At 49.7% G+C, this 17,448-nt stretch overlaps 1 protein-coding gene across 3 annotated transcripts in view; it reads left to right on the forward strand.

The window, feature by feature from the left end:
* The window catches only part of St8sia5 (ST8 alpha-N-acetyl-neuraminide alpha-2,8-sialyltransferase 5), a 92,376-nt gene extending 76,739 nt beyond the window's left edge, over positions 1–15,637 (forward strand). For all 3 annotated transcript variants that reach the window (XM_010621648.1, XM_010621649.1, XM_033757444.1), the window contains 5 exons: positions 997–1,083; positions 3,734–3,878; positions 6,407–6,519; positions 9,843–9,935; positions 10,895–15,637. In XM_010621648.1, the coding sequence (XP_010619950.1) occupies positions 997–1,083; positions 3,734–3,878; positions 6,407–6,519; positions 9,843–9,935; positions 10,895–11,363 (907 nt within the window). In that variant the 3' untranslated portion in view covers positions 11,364–15,637. The remainder of the gene's footprint in view (positions 1–996; positions 1,084–3,733; positions 3,879–6,406; positions 6,520–9,842; positions 9,936–10,894) is intronic.
* The last annotated feature ends 1,811 nt before the right edge of the window (positions 15,638–17,448 follow it).

The following is a 17,448-nucleotide window of genomic DNA, read 5'->3' on the forward strand; positions in this document are numbered from 1 at the left end:
GAAGAGTAGGGAGTATTCAAAAGGGAAATACTCCTGTTCCTGGGAACTTGAATCTTTGATTTGGTTCATTCATTCATTCACTCATTTGTACAGTATGTATCTAGTGTCTCTGTTTTGCTATATTTCTGGAAACTATAGGTTCAGCATTGAAACTTGTAAGAATGCAGAATAATTAATCTGTAAATATAAATGATAACTAAAAATGAATTCTTTATGCAGTGTTAGCCAAAGGTATACACCTCTGTGATTAGATGCTCCCTTCCTCAGAGCGCCTGGAATATCACAATGCTGAGATGTTTAAACTCCCCAGGCACAGAGCCAGGCAGGTGGCTGGCTATGCAGAGAAGAGGGCACATCTCAAGTTTCTCATTGTTGCCTGTCTGTCACTGGAAAATTATGATCTGTCCTTGAGAAGGCAGGAAGAGAAGGGTATAGCACATCCTTGAGCCTTACTGTGCTGAGTGCAATGTGGTGTTCTACCAGAGCAGGTGCTTTCATGCTCACAGATCCCAGAAACAGGAGGCACACTGTACCATACCACACAGGACCACAGGGAAACAAACACCAGGGCTGGTCAGGAGCCAGGAGTGAGGGGAAGCACAGACAAGACCTTTAGTGTAGTTTGCATGGGAGGGAAATGGCCAGGAAGAATTAGCAGGGCAGGCGGGTTTAGGACAGGCTAGGTTAAATAATTTGGGTAGGATCTGATACTTATGGAGTCGTCTGATACCTGGCTCTGGGATAATTAGGGAAGGGGGCAGTGGCTTGCTGAAAAGAAGGTGGCCAAAGGGTAGGGCTGGACTGCTTCTACGAATGGTACTTTGGCAGGAGACTTGCACACCAGTAAGCAGCAAGGCTCCAGATACCAGAGCGTCAAGAAGACAGGGAATAAGAAAACAGAGCTAAAACATAGCATGAGCCTTGGATTTGGCGGACAGGTACAGAGCAGGAGCATTATGAGAAATGATGACACTTGGTTCTGTTCTTCCCCCAAAGGGTGAAGCAGTCAGAGCTGTTCGACCGGTGGAAGAACCTCCAGATGTGCAAGTGGACAATGAACATCTCCGAAGCCAACCAGTTCAAGTACCTATCGGTTTTGTCTGTCATTCTTTCTCCTGGTGTGGCTCCCCCACGGTCACCTCTTTAAGCCTTCATCATCCTGCAAGGCCCAGCTCTTGGCAGGCATCTGCCCTGACATGACCCTAACGGAGCTTAGGAATCTGGACAGTGGGGAGGCTCTGACCCCAGCAGAGTAAGGTGGGCCCTGCAATCTGCTGTGCTCCACAGGCCGTGCAGCAGCCCCATGGGGCAGTGCTGCCACCCCAGAACACAGTTGGGTTCACTGAGCCTTCTAACAACAAGGTATCTGCTCTAGGTCTCCCCGCAGTCCTCCATGGCCTCTCTGTCCCCACCTCCCACTCCTGGACTGTGGCTCTAACCTATCAACCTCACATGTTCTCCGAGCACCCGCATTTTGACAGCCACACCAGGCATCTCGGCTCTGCTGTTGATTCTTTCCTAATTACTCTCTAACCACAATTAACAGATTATAAACTCCCAGAGAGGCAAGAGCTTTATCTTAAAGATCTCTTGTGGGAGCCAAGCAGATGAGCAACATCCAAACATTCTTTTGTCGTTAATGGAGCTTTAAGATCCCCTCCATCTCTAAAGTCCTGCCGACTTCTGTTGTTATTTTAGTGCAAGTAGACCTTATGCTGTGAAATTGTGATTTATGCCTAAACTGGACTTGGGCAGCTCATTTTCAAGTTTAAATGTACTGAGGAGCTGAGTGTAAAGGAGTCTACACAATTGACTGTGAAAAGTGAATGTAACCAAGGATCTTATATTTTCTTTAGAAATCATTTATCCCCTTTGGTGACAATTTCAGGCCACATCTAGAGGTAGGATGGCATTTTTAAGGGGGAGCTTGTAGCAAGGATCAGACAGTCCAGAGCCTGATGCTATGTGGGCTGAGGGATTCAAAGTGGGTTCAGGTGTGGGGAAGGGAGGTGACATCAGGCCTTGTTGTGCTCTAAATAGAAAAACCTTCAAGGCCACTCAGTTGTCTCCCTTTGCTCTCATTTCAAGGTCCTGGAACAATGATGAGATTCTTCACTCAGGCTGGCAGGATCTGTGCAGTGCGAGAATGAGACATGAGCATTTCAGCTGCACGAACAGAATCCTGTAGCAGGGCCTTTCCTTACTGAGCTGCCTCTAAACTGACACTTGGGTGTTCCGGTTTATACATCGGTTACTTGTAAGCTTGGTTAGTAAGAGTCAGTCTCCCTCAATGGGAGGGAGCCCAGCAAACTTTCCAGGGGCAGACAAGATTGAGTTTCAGAAAGGGATTCTTTTCTCGAGCCCCACGACTGGTGAGGACAGAGCAGAAATTTGAATCCAGACCTCTTGCCACAAGGCTGTTAACCCTGTCGCAGGTTCCATCCCAGGCCTTGGTGAGAGTTTTCAAGAATCTCCTCCTCGTCCTTCGTTTCTGGTCACTGCAGGACTTCATGGAGCAGGTGTTCCATTCCCCTGGGCTGCCTGGTCACAGCTGTGCCTGGGCCTGGAGCCAGCGTTGGTGAGGCATTCAGAAAGTGCTCAGCCCATTGCTGCTGCTTTTGGAGAAGGTGCACCCTTGTGGGCTCAGCCCCCAACATGAGAGAAGCGATATTTGTATCCTTGGTCAAGTCCAGCACTTTCTGTGGCCAGGCTTTAGGCCTCCAGGGCAGGGGAGAGAAAAATGTGCCCAGACCTGGCCCTGTCTCAGAGCCTCCCTGGCAGGCCCTGGAAGGTGCTCTCCCAGGTGGAGCACCTGCTGCAGAGAAGACAGAAAACCAAGCTTTCTGGCTGGCAGGTGCCCAGGGAGCTTCACCAAGCCCCTTCTCCCATGGGAATTTTTAAAAAGCCTTACATTAGAACTTTAATCTTCAGTAACTCAAGACTGAATAGTTTTGAGATGAAAATCACAGAGATCTTTTCATTTCTTTAAATTACAAAACTCCTAAAAACTTCTCTTGGAACCAGTGTCCACTTTCTGCAGGAAGCCAGCCAGTATCAAGCCACTAGCCTGTTTTCTGACCCTCCCCTATTCCTAAATTGGTTTCTGAATACTTGTTATTGCACATTTCTGCTGATGGTGTGGGTCTTGGTTTTCTCAGCCAATCATACGAGGTCGGCAGCTGGTCTAGCATCTACTGTGGGTTTGAGGCTCCCCTGAGCTTTCAGTTCAGGCTGGATGAATGAAGTGGGAAGAATGTGTCTCCAGGAAGCAGGGGCATGCTGGCAGGCCCTGAGTGAAGCTCTGCTGGGGCTTGGTCAGTCTTGCAATTAGAGGGCACCTGGTTACCGAACATATGTGTTACTAGTCCTATGCAGGACTGGGCAAGGTGCAGTCCCTGCCATGGGGGTTTTTCTTCAAGTCTGGAAGGGAGACAGCAGGTAATGAAGTATGTGGCTCGCAGTCTGTGCTGCAGTACCAGAAACAGATGCAGTAAGTGGGGACAGGAACAGCAAGGGCTTCATGGGAGGAACCTGACCTGGGCCCTGAAAGGGCCATAGCAGGAGAGGCAGAAGGCCTGGGCACAGAAGGCCTGCAAAGTGGGGGAGGCAGCACAAGCAAGACGTGGAATGGGAATGAGTATGGGAATTGAGAGTGGAAGAATCCCAACTTATGCCCTTTTATTCTTTGTAAGGCTTTGCTCTGCCCAGTATCACCCATGTCTCTGCCTGGCAGGTCCACTCTGTCCCGGTGCTGCAACGCTCCTGCCTTCCTCTTCACTACCCAGAAGAACACACCACTGGGAACGAAGCTCAAGTATGAGGTGGACACCAGTGGCATCTACCACATCAACCAGGAGATCTTCCGCATGTTCCCCAAGGTGAACTCTGTTCAGGCCTGCCGTGGCCCTTTGTGGCAGTGCCCCTGTGGTTCTGCATGTGACACTCTGACTGTGATGACCTGGCCCTGGGTGACCAATTGTCTTTGTGCAGCAGATCTTCCACTGGGCTTCCTATCTGGACACAACCAATGCCTACTGGCCACCCTTGTGTGACTTAGGCAAGAAAATATTTAAAATTCTGGCTACAACACTGCTTGCAGAGGTTATTGTTCAGAGGGCTGGATGTGAGGTTGACATCTGTTCCCCACCTGAGGTAGGCACAGGAATAAAAGCAGACACACAAGAAAGTGCAACCCAATCCAAATCAAGACAGTAAGATTTTCAGATGACCTCAGGTGGTCATTTTGTCCTTCAGAGCTCCAGCCTCTCCGTCTATAACACTGGGGTTTGGACCAGGCAGAGGTTCAACTGCTTATTACAGATCATTTGAAAAGAGACATAGTGAAGAGAGACACTTCTTTTTGCCTTTCACATGGGGAAGTTAGGAAGTGGGCAAGCATGGTGGCTCCCTGCCTGAGGGCTGCAGAGTGCAGGATCCACGTTTGTGACCTGTTACACTGCTAAGGGGCCCCAGAAGCTGCCGTTTCCACTGGTTCTGACAATTCTGCAGTTGTGAAGGGGTGCAGAGGCAGGTGGCATGAGGTGTGTTCATAACCATGTATGGAAAGCTCCAGGCCTAAGGCAAGGTGTTGTGGCCCAGTTGGTAGAAATGCAAAATGGAGGTGTGTGCAGGTAAAACAGAAACCTGAGGCCTTGAGTATCCCCGTATTTCAGAGGGTGCTGGGGGGCACTAAAAAAATGCTCCCCTCTCTCCTGTTACTAGTTCCAAAGTGCACTGGTAAAGACTCAGGCATTCTGATGGCTTAGGGGAGAAGCTGAAGGTAAAGGGTGTCATAGGGTGTCATGGCATTATGGCATTGAGCTGCCTCTACAAAGTAGGTCTCATAAGTCCTGGAGCATGAGACTGATGACAGGTAGACTTGCAGCATGCAGGTTACCCTGATGTGAAACAGCCTGGCATGACCTGTGGGTCCAAGGAGAGCCAGTACACAGACTGCCCGGGGAATCCAGTAGGGCCACTAATGTCAAGTAATAAATGAGCTTTGCGGGTCATAATCATTGTCACAACTATTCACTTCTGCTGTCCCAGCATGACAGCAGCCATGGACATCAGTAAAAAAAAACAAGGGCGGCCACATTCCAATAACACAGAAACTTGAAATTTATATAATCTTTACATATTACAGAATATTCTTCTTTAGATTGTGTCTTAGTTACTCTCTTGTTGCTGGGACAAAATACCCAATACCCACAAGTTAAAGGAGGAACAGTTCATTTTAGTTCATATTTTGCAGCGTGGTAAATGGGCTTTGCAGAAGAGAAACAGTCCATGAAGTGGCAGGCAGGAAGAAGCGGCAGTGGGATCAAGAGAGTAGAAGGAATATAAACATACCCTTTAGGGCCACACTCGGTGTGACCCACCTCTTCCTACCAGGGTTAACTTCCCATCGTCACAGCCAGCTATAAACCCATCTGTGGACTAGTCCAGCGTCACACCCATGATTCAGTCACCTCCCAAAAGCTCCACCTGTGAGGGCATGAGGCTTTAGGGGGAACAGCTAGATATAAGCCATAACAGATGGTTTCCAACCATTTAAATATGTAAAATACATTCTCAGCTTTGAGTCATATAAAAAACAGGTGGAAGGCCAGATGTGGCCCTTGGGCTATAATTTGCTGATCCCCAAATTAGAGCATTTGACGTAGGATGGCATTTCTCAAACTGCCCTTCAGGTACGTATTCATTTGTGTTTGCAGGAAATTCTGCTTGTCAGCCTGCTATCTGTACCCTGGAGATTTTGATTACATAGTTCTTGACTAGAGCCTAGAAATTGATATTTTCAGATAACTCTAGATTTATAGAAATGTGGGAAACTCCCATATAAAACACAGTAAGTCTTGGATGGTATTTTCAAAGATGACTTTCGGTTTTTTGCTTTCTCTGGTAAAGTCTAACAATGTAGATTCCGCCACTGACTGTGAGGTCCATGTGCTTCCCCTGTCCTGGGCCCCCAGCCTGTCTCTCCTGGGAAAGGGGACCATGACTATGGATAGTCTCCCACAGATGGGTGCAGCATCACCTTCAGAGTTAGCCTGATTCTCCATGAGGCTCTTCCTGGCAGCTGGTCTCACCAGAAGCCCACGATACTAGCCAAACCCCTGTCCTGAAGAGCTGTCCAGCTGCTGTTAGCTAGGAGGCAAGCTGCCCAGTTGGCCCTGGGTGGCAGAGATGGGAGGGACCTTTGGAGCCACTGACAATAACAAGTGTCTTGCCTGCTCTACTCATCTGTAAAGTGGACACTCACTTGTCTCTCACATTCCCTCTGAGGCTGTCTCTTGGGGCCAAGAGCTCACAGAGATGGATGTGGTTACAGAGGTGGGAGCCCCATTGAGGGAAGACTTAGTGTTGGCTCTGACAGCTGTGCCTGTCTTCTCCCATCCCCCAGGACATGCCCTACTACCGCTCTCAGTTTAAGAAGTGTGCAGTGGTGGGCAATGGAGGCATCCTCAAGAACAGTCGCTGCGGACAGGAGATCAATAGTGCTGACTTCGTTTTCCGGTAGGAGAACCACCCAGCCTGCCCTTGCCAACTGCCCTAGTTTTCTTCCATCATATGGGGCCCCACCTTGGGTCTTAATGCTCACTCCCTGCCCTGTATACCCTCACACTTAGGGATGTCTCTTCCTCTCCTTTGAGTAAGCTGCTGCACTCTCAGGTCCTCATTTTCTGCATCTGCAGAACAGAGGCATGCAAAGAGCAAAGGGCCCTGAAAGCACTGACCCCATGTGGGCCAACATCTAACAGTGGGGTCCTTGGGGCAGCCACCTCCCCTGCTGGGCTCTCCCACTCACAAGCACGTCTGGGAACAGAACAGCCTTTTAGCTTCATTCTGCTTTAACTATGCTGGAGATGGGTCCTTGTGTTTCATTTTCCTTATTTAGAGCCTCCTCTGTGTCTCTAGGGATCCTCATCTTCCTCTTTACCCTGGTTAAGGATGATGCACTGAAAATAAGAGCCCAAGGCAAAGATCCTTGGACTGAGCCTGCAATGGGATCTCATGGGCCATGAATCCACTATGGTTAGGCTACTCAAAATTAGTGTTGGGAAATAAAGGTAGAGAAGGTTTGGGGTGACTTGAGGTCCTAAAATAAAGGCAGCTCCCACTATATGGGTTCCTTGACCATGCAAACCCAGCCTTCTGTTCCCAGAAGGAAGAAGTAGCATCACCACCATAGATGGGTGGGTGGCATGTGTTAGAGACACCTCCCTGTCAGTCTCCAGTCAGCTGTATACACCCAGAGTCCAGCTGGAGGCTGAGTCCTCCAACACCACAGTGTTCCCCAACTTCAGGGCTGAGCCTGACCCAGCCCTGCCAAGGCAGGCAACGGAGGCCTCCTCTTGAAAGATGGTCCTTCAGGGAGTTTCCCAGATCTCTGGGGTCCTCCTGAACTTCATCCTGGGAAGGTGGCAGAGTGATTATATCCACAGGCTCCAAGGTCAGCAGTCTGGGTTTGAATCAGGGACTGTGGTACCTTGCACTTGTGAATAACCTGACCACTCTCCCTCTGTTTTCTGAGATGGCTGGTAAGGGTGACCACATTGGGTGTGCATGTGTGTGGATTAAATGAGTTAATGCTCATTGAGAGTAAGATTTTCAAGCAATGCAGAACATGTACTATAGTAGAAAAATACTGCCTTTAATATTAATCCTATTTTTTAGATAAAAACAATTCTTCGGGGGGGGCATTGTATGTGAGGATCACATGGATCGGACACAGTCATAGATAGAGATGTGGTTCTGGCCATGCCGTCTACCTGCTATTCCACAACAGGCCTTCAGCTTGAGAATGGAAGAGGAAACTTTCCCCAAAGGTGCCCTCTGTCCCGCTGTCTTGGACCTGTTGTGGCATGTAGATATTTGGGGTATTTTTGGAAACACTGTGGGTCCTTTCACTGCCATTATCTTTGCCCTGGCAGTGCTGCAGTGGCAAAGTATTACTGAGTACTGCTGTGTACACTCAGGAGACAGGAGTCTCTGCCATGCTCCAGGTGATACCCCTGCTGGATGGTATGATATTGGGAAAGAGTCCTAGGCTTGAGTGTCATACTCTGCCTCAACCATGTCATAGCAGCAGGTGCTTTCTCTCAATGCCCAGCTATGCATCTGCAATAACCCCTGAGTTTATCACTGTCTCGTGTGATCCTACAATAGTTCCTTGCATGTCATAGGTGCTCAATAAATGGTAGTTGTCTACACACACGCACACCTGTGCATCTTTAAGGAGAATACAAACCAGCTTTTTTTCCATCATGGTCTGATAGAAGAGGTATGGTTGGATTATAAGACAGGTGATAGTCCTTGTCCTGTTATAAAGGGCTCTTCTGTATAATTATTCCACAGGCCCATGGCTTCTCCTGGATGGAGTCTAGCCCCTTCTTTCCTCTCTGGCCTCAGCTTCCACCATTCCCCTTGCTCTGTGTGGCAGTCACTCCTGGAGGCCTCTTTTTCTCTTCTATCCTAGGGCTTTTGCATTAGATCTCTGGTTGAAATGTTCATGGTCTCCAAATTCACCCAGTTAACATCCACTTTTCACAGTTCTCTCGTTATGTAGCATTTGATGAGAATATCTGTATCATATATATAGCAAAATATGTATGTATATATATGTATGTCATATATAAAAATATATATGCTCAATAAAACAAATATCTGTAAACCAACCACTTCATTTAAGAAGCAGAATGTTTGTATGGAGCCATTGTATCAATGGATGTGCTCCTTCATTTTGCCTGTTTCACCAAAAAGTAATAATTACCCTGAATTTTGTACTTAATACTCCCTCATTGTTAAAAACTGTTATTACATGTTGATGTATCCCTGAATACTTTATTGCTAAATTTTGCTTATTTGGAGTTTGCTTCCTACTGCTGCTATAATAAATTACCACAAAATCAGTGGCTTGAGACAACACGAGTTTTATCACCTTACAGCCCTGGATGGAGGTCAGAAGTCTCAGGCTACAGTCAAGGTGGTGGCAGGGCTACAATCCTCCTGGGGAATCTAGGAAGAATCTCTTTCCTTGTCCAGCCCCTAGATGCTGCCTGCACTCCTCAGCTGGGGCCCCTTCAATCCCAGCAAAGCAGACTTTTCCAGTCTGGTTCTGATTCTGCTGTCACATTTTCTTCTCTCTCCTTCACTGTCACATCACTTTCTCTTCCAAAGACCCTTGTGATGACATTGACCCCACCTGGATAGTCCTGGATAAGCTCCTCAAGATCTTTCCCATAGTTGAAGCTGCAGTGTCTCTTCTGCCTTGTTGTGTAAGGCCCGTGTTCACAGGTGCAAGGAACATTGTTGGGGGCCATGACTCTCCCTACCACAGGGGTTTTCTACCAGCTGCTCTCCTTGTGAACTCTGTGCAACTTGTTGTCACTGGGTTCTGCAGTTCTAAGATCCATCACTACATACATCTATCATTTAGTCGGTCCATCTCTTGTTAGTGTGCTTCCTTCTGACCTTGGTTTAAGTGTTGCTTCCTCAGAGAAGTCTTCTCAGGCCACCAGCTAAGGGGCTGCTCCTCTGTCCACTCAGGGCCCTGACCCTGTATGCCAGAGGCTCAGCACTGCAGCAGCATGTAACACGTTTCAGAAGGTTGTTTCTCTGCCCCATGCCTGAAACTCTAGAAAGATCAGGGCCCAAGTCTGCTTGCTGTCCCCATGCCTGATGTATAGCAGAAGGAACACTATCTTGATGCCTGGCCACAGAAGTCCCGCTGAGCTGGCAGCCTCTGCATCCCTCTGTTTGTATGATCGCCACCCCTCTGTTCCCCTTGCCCCTCCTTGGCCTCCTGCAGAATGACTCTACCCGTGTCTCCTCTGCAGGTGCAACCTGCCCCCTATCTCTGAAAAATACACCATGGATGTGGGGGTGAAGACAGATGTTGTCACTGTGAACCCCAGCATCATCACAGAGAGGTCAGTGGCCCTCTTTCTGGAGCTGTCCGGTCCTGTGTGGCCCACAGTCACATGCAGCCACGGGCACTGGGAATGGGGCTTGTCCCAGGCTGAGATGTGCCAGCTGTCAGCATAAACACATGCTAGGTTTCCAAAACTTAATACAAACAAAGGAATATAACATTGGTTTTCAAATATTTTTTGTATTAATGTTGAAATGATAGTATTCTTAACATATTGGATTAAATAAAATATAAAATTTCCTCCACTTCCTAAATGTGTTTGCTAGAACACTCAGCATTACACTGGGGCTTACATTCTATTTCTTTTGGACAGTGTTGGTTTAGACCGCCGTCACTTAGGGATGGGTCCTAACTCCAGGGTGTGACCAGGGCAGGCAGTGTCCTCCCTGGTGCATCCAGGTGGCACAGGAAAAGCTCCATGCAAAGCTCTTGCTCCCCTCCAGGGGTCTGCATGGGAGGAAGGGAGAGAAAGGAGGAGAGGGGGGAGGGGGAAAGAGAGAGAAAGGGAGGGAAGGGGTGGGCGGGAAATTGTTAAACTGCATCGGATCCCAAGAGAGCCAGCACTGTGCAGTGTAGAGGAGTGTCGGGAGGGGATGAAGGAGAGGGAGCAGTTCTCCGTGCTGGAGAAGGTGTGGCACCAGATCAACAGGCTGAGAACAGGGAGCTGGGAGGCAGGGCTGAGGCAGGACAGGCAGTTACATTTGAGCGCATCACAGAGGCCCTTGGGGAAGACAGTGCTAGGGAGAGATGTTGGTGCCCTAGGAAAGCCTGCACTTCTCAACTACTTCCCCCTGCCCTCACCCCTCCCATCCTTGCAAAAACGGAACTGTCCTCCAAAAAGACCACTCTTCATCTGCTGAGGTGCCTGAGAAAAGTGGCACACGTGACCTTGAGGCCCCTCCCCATGAGTGCAGGGCGAGGACCTTGCAGCTCCTTTTCACTCTTGGCCCTGCGCAGGTTCCACAAGCTGGAGAAGTGGCGGCGGCCGTTCTACCGCGTGCTGCAGGTGTACGAGAATGCGTCGGTGCTGCTGCCCGCCTTCTACAACACGCGCAACACCGACGTGTCCATCCGCGTCAAGTACGCGCTGGACGACTTCGAGTCGCCGCAGGCCGTCTACTACTTCCACCCGCAGTACCTGGTCAACGTGTCGCGCTACTGGCTCAGCCTGGGAGTGCGCGCCAAGCGCATCAGCACCGGCCTCATCTTGGTCACCGCGGCGCTGGAGCTCTGCGAGGAGGTGCACCTGTTTGGCTTCTGGGCCTTCCCCATGAACCCCTCCGGCCTCTACATCACCCACCACTACTATGACAACGTCAAGCCCCGGCCCGGCTTCCACGCCATGCCTTCAGAGATCTTCAATTTCCTTCACCTGCACAGCCGCGGCATCCTCCGAGTACACACGGGTCCCTGCAGCTGCTGTTGAGGCTGGGGGTCTGGGCTGCCCAGACGAACCTCTTCTCCTCCTCCTCCTCCTCTCCCTCCCTCTGGAACTGGGAGCCGCTAGGTGGGGCCTGGCTGTTCCCTCAGTAGTTCAGTCCGCGCTTGGGCGCTGGGGCAGGGAGGCAGGGATTTGGGCTTCCCATCTCTGCCTCCACCTGTCCACGGGGAGCATGCTGCTGGGCCATGCCCCAGAACCAGGGATCCTGGGGATTGCAAGTGAATAAAGCACATTTCCACTCGATTTCAGTTTCCCAGAGAGCACAAACTGCTGTGGCCTTGTAGCAGCCAAAGGCAGGAAGGATGGTCTAGAGGGAGGAGACAGGACACTTGAGCACAGTTAAGATTTCATTCAGACCTCTGGTTCCTGAGTTTTATAATGAGGAGTGAGCCATCAGTTTCTATCCAGAATCTCAGAGCATAGAGGCCAACCCAGCGGCCAGACCTTCCAGTGAAGAGAGTGGTTCAGAGCACCCAGAGCTGGGCAGCCCCATCACACCACCCCGCTGTGCCCATCAGGTGCCTTGGTGACATCTAACCAAGGCCAGTGTTAGCATCTTCCCCAAAATGCCAGCAGCTGAGAGCCACATCCGTATAAACCTTTCCTGGGAAACACAGACACAGTCTTGGTGCCTCTGGGTTTCATCTTGTCTTTGATCTTATGAAGAGAAGGAAAGAAACCAGCCCAGCCATTTACACTTTGGGTTCCAAGCCAATATTATCGACTCAATAAGTGCTTAGCAGTTTGCTTCCTCTTCTGTCTCTCTATTTTCAGCTCCATTTCTAACCAGAAGTTATTTATAAAGCACCGCTCCTCTCTATGTTCCTGAGTACTGCAGAATCCTGCTGTATCATGCTCCTGAATGGGAACCGTCTGCCGGAAAGTGCCGCCTGTCATATATGGGCTCCGAGGATGGAAGCCAGTGGGGCCTCTGACACCAGCACCCTTGAGGCTTCTCCTGGCAAGGCGGGACCCCACAGTGCACGCCGAGCATCATCACACCCGGGGACTTCCGGGGCCAGGGTTTGGGAAGTCATCTGTGCCTGTGCTGAGTAGCCACACATCAGTCACATATGAAATTCTTTTCCTTTGCTTCCCCTGCTGTGATTCCACCCTGAGTGTGACTGTGCCCCGTAGACCCTGTTGGTGAATTGTCTTTGAACTTAGCTTTGTGGAACTGTAGAGTGTTAGTGCTTGGAAGACTTCAGCTCTCTCTCCCTCCCCCCTCCCTCCCTTCTTTCCTTTCTTCCTCTCTCCCTTCTTCCCTCCCTCCTTTCTTTCCTCCCTCCCTTAAACATTTCTGGAAAGTCTGCTCTTCTCTGGTGCATGGTTGGGTTTGAAAGACATAGTGAGAAGGACGTTAGCTCTGTCTTCTAGGGGTGGAGGCAGATGGTACACATCCTGCAGGTTGTGTGCTGCGCCAGCAGCTCCTGATTGTGTTGTGGGGAGCCGGGCACCTTCCACCTTACCACCTTGTTTTACAGGCAAAGCCACAGGCCCTTCGGGGAGAGACAGAGGAGAGTACTGGGCAGCCCTCCTGGCTCCTCAGACCCCTTTCTCTGCCAGGCCTCCTTCTCTGGGCTCTGTTGCAAGTGTGTGGTGCTGATGCTTGGGCTGTGCTGGATGCTGATTTTTACCAGTGTTTTGAGGTCGGATCTGGGCTGTGAGCCCCAGGCTTCCCTGAGCCTGTCTGCTGGTCTATAAAAATAGGGGCAGTCAGGAGACAGAGGCCCAAACAGCTGGGAAGCTGGCATTAACTTTACAGGACAGTGGATGACGACGGCTTTCTTGGGCTCTGCCTACTTCTCCCAAGAAAGGAACTTCTGGGGAAGATTCCAGTTAGCTGAGATTTCTAGCCACTGTTCAGTTAGTTGAACCCAGTTCTTGAAACTGTGAAATGTCAGAACTGGAAGGATCTTAAACACCATCTGTCCCACTTATGGAAACAGGCTGGATCAGGGAAGGGACCTGGTCAAGTCATGCCCTGGACTCTACTGAGAGTGACAGACCCTCCATCAGAGGCCCTCTGGGGACAGGTGTGGTTTGGGTGGGCAGTGTTGGGGCCAGAGCCTTTGTGATTCAGACATTAGGATCTCCATAGCTGAAGGTATGGGGTGGAATCTGTTCCTGCCAGGGCCCCTTTAGGAGGACTGCGATCCATCTCAGGTGGGAGTGGGATACCTCACTCATGGCCATAATTATGCTTGTGGATTTAGAGCAAGTTCCTTCTCTCTCTCAGGGCCTCCATTTCCTCATCTCTACAATGAGAGGCTTAGCTCTCTAGAGTCTCTATAGTTCTTATTTTTAAAAATGGTTATGATGTATGGATGAAAGCCATAACTATTTATTCTCATAAGAGCTAAGATTGACCACACATTCTGTGCCCAGCATGAGCCCTTTCCTACACTGAGCCCTTTCCCTGCATCATCATCCATCCTCACAAGACCCCTCAGGTAAGGAGGCTCCATGATTAGGTGAGGAGGTCAAGCCCAGGGCAACTCAGGGACTTGTCCATGGTCAGGCACCCAAGGGAAAGCACTGCACTCAGGTCTGTAGAACCCCCTAAACGTGACCTTCGAACATCAGTCTCAGCTTCCCAGCTGGTATTGCCATGGCTAGAACAAGAGGGAACCCAATAGGATGCCTCTACAGGGTGGTACTAGGTCCTGCCCTAGAAACAGGTGCTCTGGGGAGCTGTCCTGGATGCAGAAGGTAGCGTCTGCTCTTGGTGCCTCTCCAAGTTCTGCTCCCTGCAGCAGTACTGGCCACTTACAAGAGCCCTGGAGGGGAACTGAGGCCAACTTCACATGATTTGGGTGAGAAGAGATGCCCAGAAAGGGTATATGGCAACATGAGTGTGCCCAGGGCCACACGGCCAGCTAGAAGCTCAACTGGGACTCATGCAGTTGCCAGACTTTCAGGCCACATCCTTTCTCCTACAGCCGATGATTGTAGGAGAAAATATCTTTTGAAAGGCTCAGAGAGATCTGGGCATTGATTCTGGAAGTCCTCTGCCATGTTACTCTGCACTGACAGTCCTGTCATTGTCTCTCTGTGAGGTATGGACTGCCAGTTACATTTTTATTCAGAAGAAATCAATTCCCCATGAACCAAACAGCTCTCATGTCTTTCTTTGTGCTAACCCCACTGCTCCAGGCTTGAAAAGCAGCAAAACACTATGGATGATTCAATGCTTAACCAAACAGGAAAGAATGTGACTCAAGGTCAGACAGACCTCTGGGACCAGTTCAGCAATGCTGTGATGGCAACTCTGTCACTAATCACCCGATGCTGCAGATAACTGGATCCTGGCCTTGGACTTTGCTGAGTATGAGGAGGAGCCAGGGGCAGTACTTTCTGACAACAAAGGGAGAGCAGAGTGCTGGCTCCCACCAGTCATTTGCCAAGTGTCTGCTGAGTGCTCATTTTGTGCCACACATTGTGCTAGGGGCCAGGGAACAAGTGGTGATCTATTCCCAGCCCTCCAGGGTCTTAGTCTGGTGTGTGTGGGTGTGACTGGTAAATGAAGCATCCCACAAACACACATTGGAGCACTCAGTGCAGAGTGCTGTGAAGTCCCTGACTGGCGACAGTTACCTGGGAGGCGAGGAAGGGGAGGCAGAGTCAGTTCTGAATCCTAAATTGGCAGAGTAAAGATTGTCGGCCAAGGCAGGGGTGAATTCTCAGGTCTCACTCTTGACAGCTGTGCAGCATCAGACAGTGGTGGCCTCTCCGGTCTTTTTGAAGTTGTCTCTCCTGTGTGCACCAATCTATTCTTTCCCTGCCTCTCTGAACGCTTCTCCTCGGGCTCCCTTGTGACTCTTCTATGAAGCTTCCTCAGGGTTCTCTTCTCTTGCTGAGAGCCTCCTGCAGAAAATGCCCATTTGCTCACTGCTCCCAGCATCCCCTGCCCTGTCATCTTAGCCCCCTTCCCCTGCAGGCCAGGCCCCAGGAGCATCTGGGGTGTGACCACTGGTACCTCGTGAGCTTCTGCTCCAAAGCTCAAACCTCAACCTACCCTCAACTGTTGCAGTTAAAAGAAAAACCTGGATTCGGCACTTCCTCCCATTGCTTAGCAGCTGTGCGACCTTGGGAAGCTCCCAAAGCCCCTGGAGGCTCTGATTCATTATCTCAGAAATGAGGACAAGACTCCAGCTGCATCAGCTATTGTGAAGGTTGAATGAAATAGTGTTGCAAAGCTGGGCATGGTGGTTTAAACCTCTCACGGCAGCACTCTGGGAGGCTGACACAGGAGGAGTGCAAGTTCAAGCCCAAGTGATGCAATTTAGTGAGACCCTGTTTCCAAATGTAAAAAAAAGGGCTGGGGATGTAGTTCAGTGCAAAGGTACTGGGTTCAATCCCCAATACGAGAGAGAGAGAGAGAGAGAGAGAGAGAGAGAGAGAAAAGAAAAATGAAATAGTGTTGTACACTGTCCAGCACAGCTCCAGTTCTAGCTGGGCACTTAGCACATGTCCCCTCTGCTCTGGCCAACCTCTTCCCTTTTCACCCTCTAGGTTTATTTGCTCAACAAATTTTGTCAAGTCTAATCATAAACATCTCTTGAGTTCACTCTCTCCTTGCAGCCCCTCTGTCATTGCACTAATGCAGGCCCTTCTGACTGACCTTTCTGCTTTCAGAGTTCCCATCTGAAATGTTTCCTGGGGCCAATTCCTGCCTGTACGTGACACCCAGGTTTGTTTGTTTGTTTGTTGTTGTTGTTGTTGTTTTTTACCAAGTCCTGCAAACTATTTCCCAAGCTGGCTCCTTTTTCTCTGAGACCCTCCTGCCCCCCCCCTCCCACACCCCTCCAGGCTCTGTCCTTCAGTGGAAGGCTCTACACCCTTCCTCCTCTGCCACTCCTCTTGTCTGGCCACTTTTACAGATGATGTATGGTTGTGACCTTTGCCATCTCCCCTATCTGGACCAGGCTGGACACTCTTTTCTCTGTGCTTCTTCTGTGACACCCTCTGAGTACACAGCATAAGTGTCATAAGCATCCCTGTGTCCTTGGTAGAGGATCTGCCTTTTCCCCTTGGGAAGACCTGATATCTAGCTCTTCTTTGTGTCCTCAGCATTGGCACAGGGCCACACATTTAATCCAGTAATGAGGTGTCTGGTTCCTAGTGGGCTCCAGCAGTTTGGGAGACTCCACTAATAAACTAAGAAACACTGTGGGGAAATTGCCAACTGAGGATAGCTGAGTTTCTTGTCTTGTCTTTTCTTTTCCTTTGACCTAGTACATTCTAAGAAGGCAGGGACTCCCTTTGTTTGTCCTTGGCAAGCTTCGGGCCCAGGGGCTGAACCGTCTGTGTAGTGGAGCCTTACCCAATCCAGCTCTCCTTTTATTAGTCCTCCCCATAATCTTATTCATCTGCCTCTGCTAAGTAGTCCTCTTTCTCTAACTCAAACAAAAGAAGGGACATTTTCTGGTTTTCTTCCTTTCCCTTTCTCCCCATCTTCCAAACTTTACAGATATGTCAGGATCTTACATTACCGCAGCTGAGGTATGAGGTGGGTTGCTGTATACAAAGCATTTATCAATTGTGTCTGAAAAACTAGAGGAGAATGCTTTTTTGAGGGGTAAGAAACAGATGAGCTGGACTTTGCTGAATGTCTGTTGCAAACACCCAGTGGAGTTGATCCCTTCGGGGAAATGGGTGGTGGTCTTACTTTGAGCTCAGCACACCCTCCTCAACCAGAATATTCCTCTAGGAAGAGACTGGTTGTGGCTCATGGGTCAAGTGAGGCCAGGCTAAGGTTGTAGGGTTAGCAGGATGGGCCCTCTGCTCTTCTTGGGACGTCTACTCAAACGAGGCCAGCCTGTGGAGGCTGAGTAGTCTGCAAGAGACTGTCCTAATTAAGGCAGTGTGTTCCTCACAGGTAGACCATAGGTTGCCTGCATTAGAGCCCTCTGGGTGTTTGTTAAAGCAATGGACTCAGAATCCAGATCGACATCCCTGCCTAGGCCTTGCACGAACACCTGTTTGTGGGTCAGCGGCTGCATCTGGCTTGAATTCCAAACTGGAGTCTTGAGTGGGAAAAGAATGAAAATAAGAGTTTTGGCACAAA

Source organism: Fukomys damarensis, unplaced genomic scaffold, assembly GCF_012274545.1.
Source record: "Fukomys damarensis isolate Sample0158 unplaced genomic scaffold, DMR_v1.0_HiC HiC_scaffold_30, whole genome shotgun sequence".
NCBI classification, from domain to species: domain Eukaryota; kingdom Metazoa; phylum Chordata; class Mammalia; order Rodentia; family Bathyergidae; genus Fukomys; species Fukomys damarensis.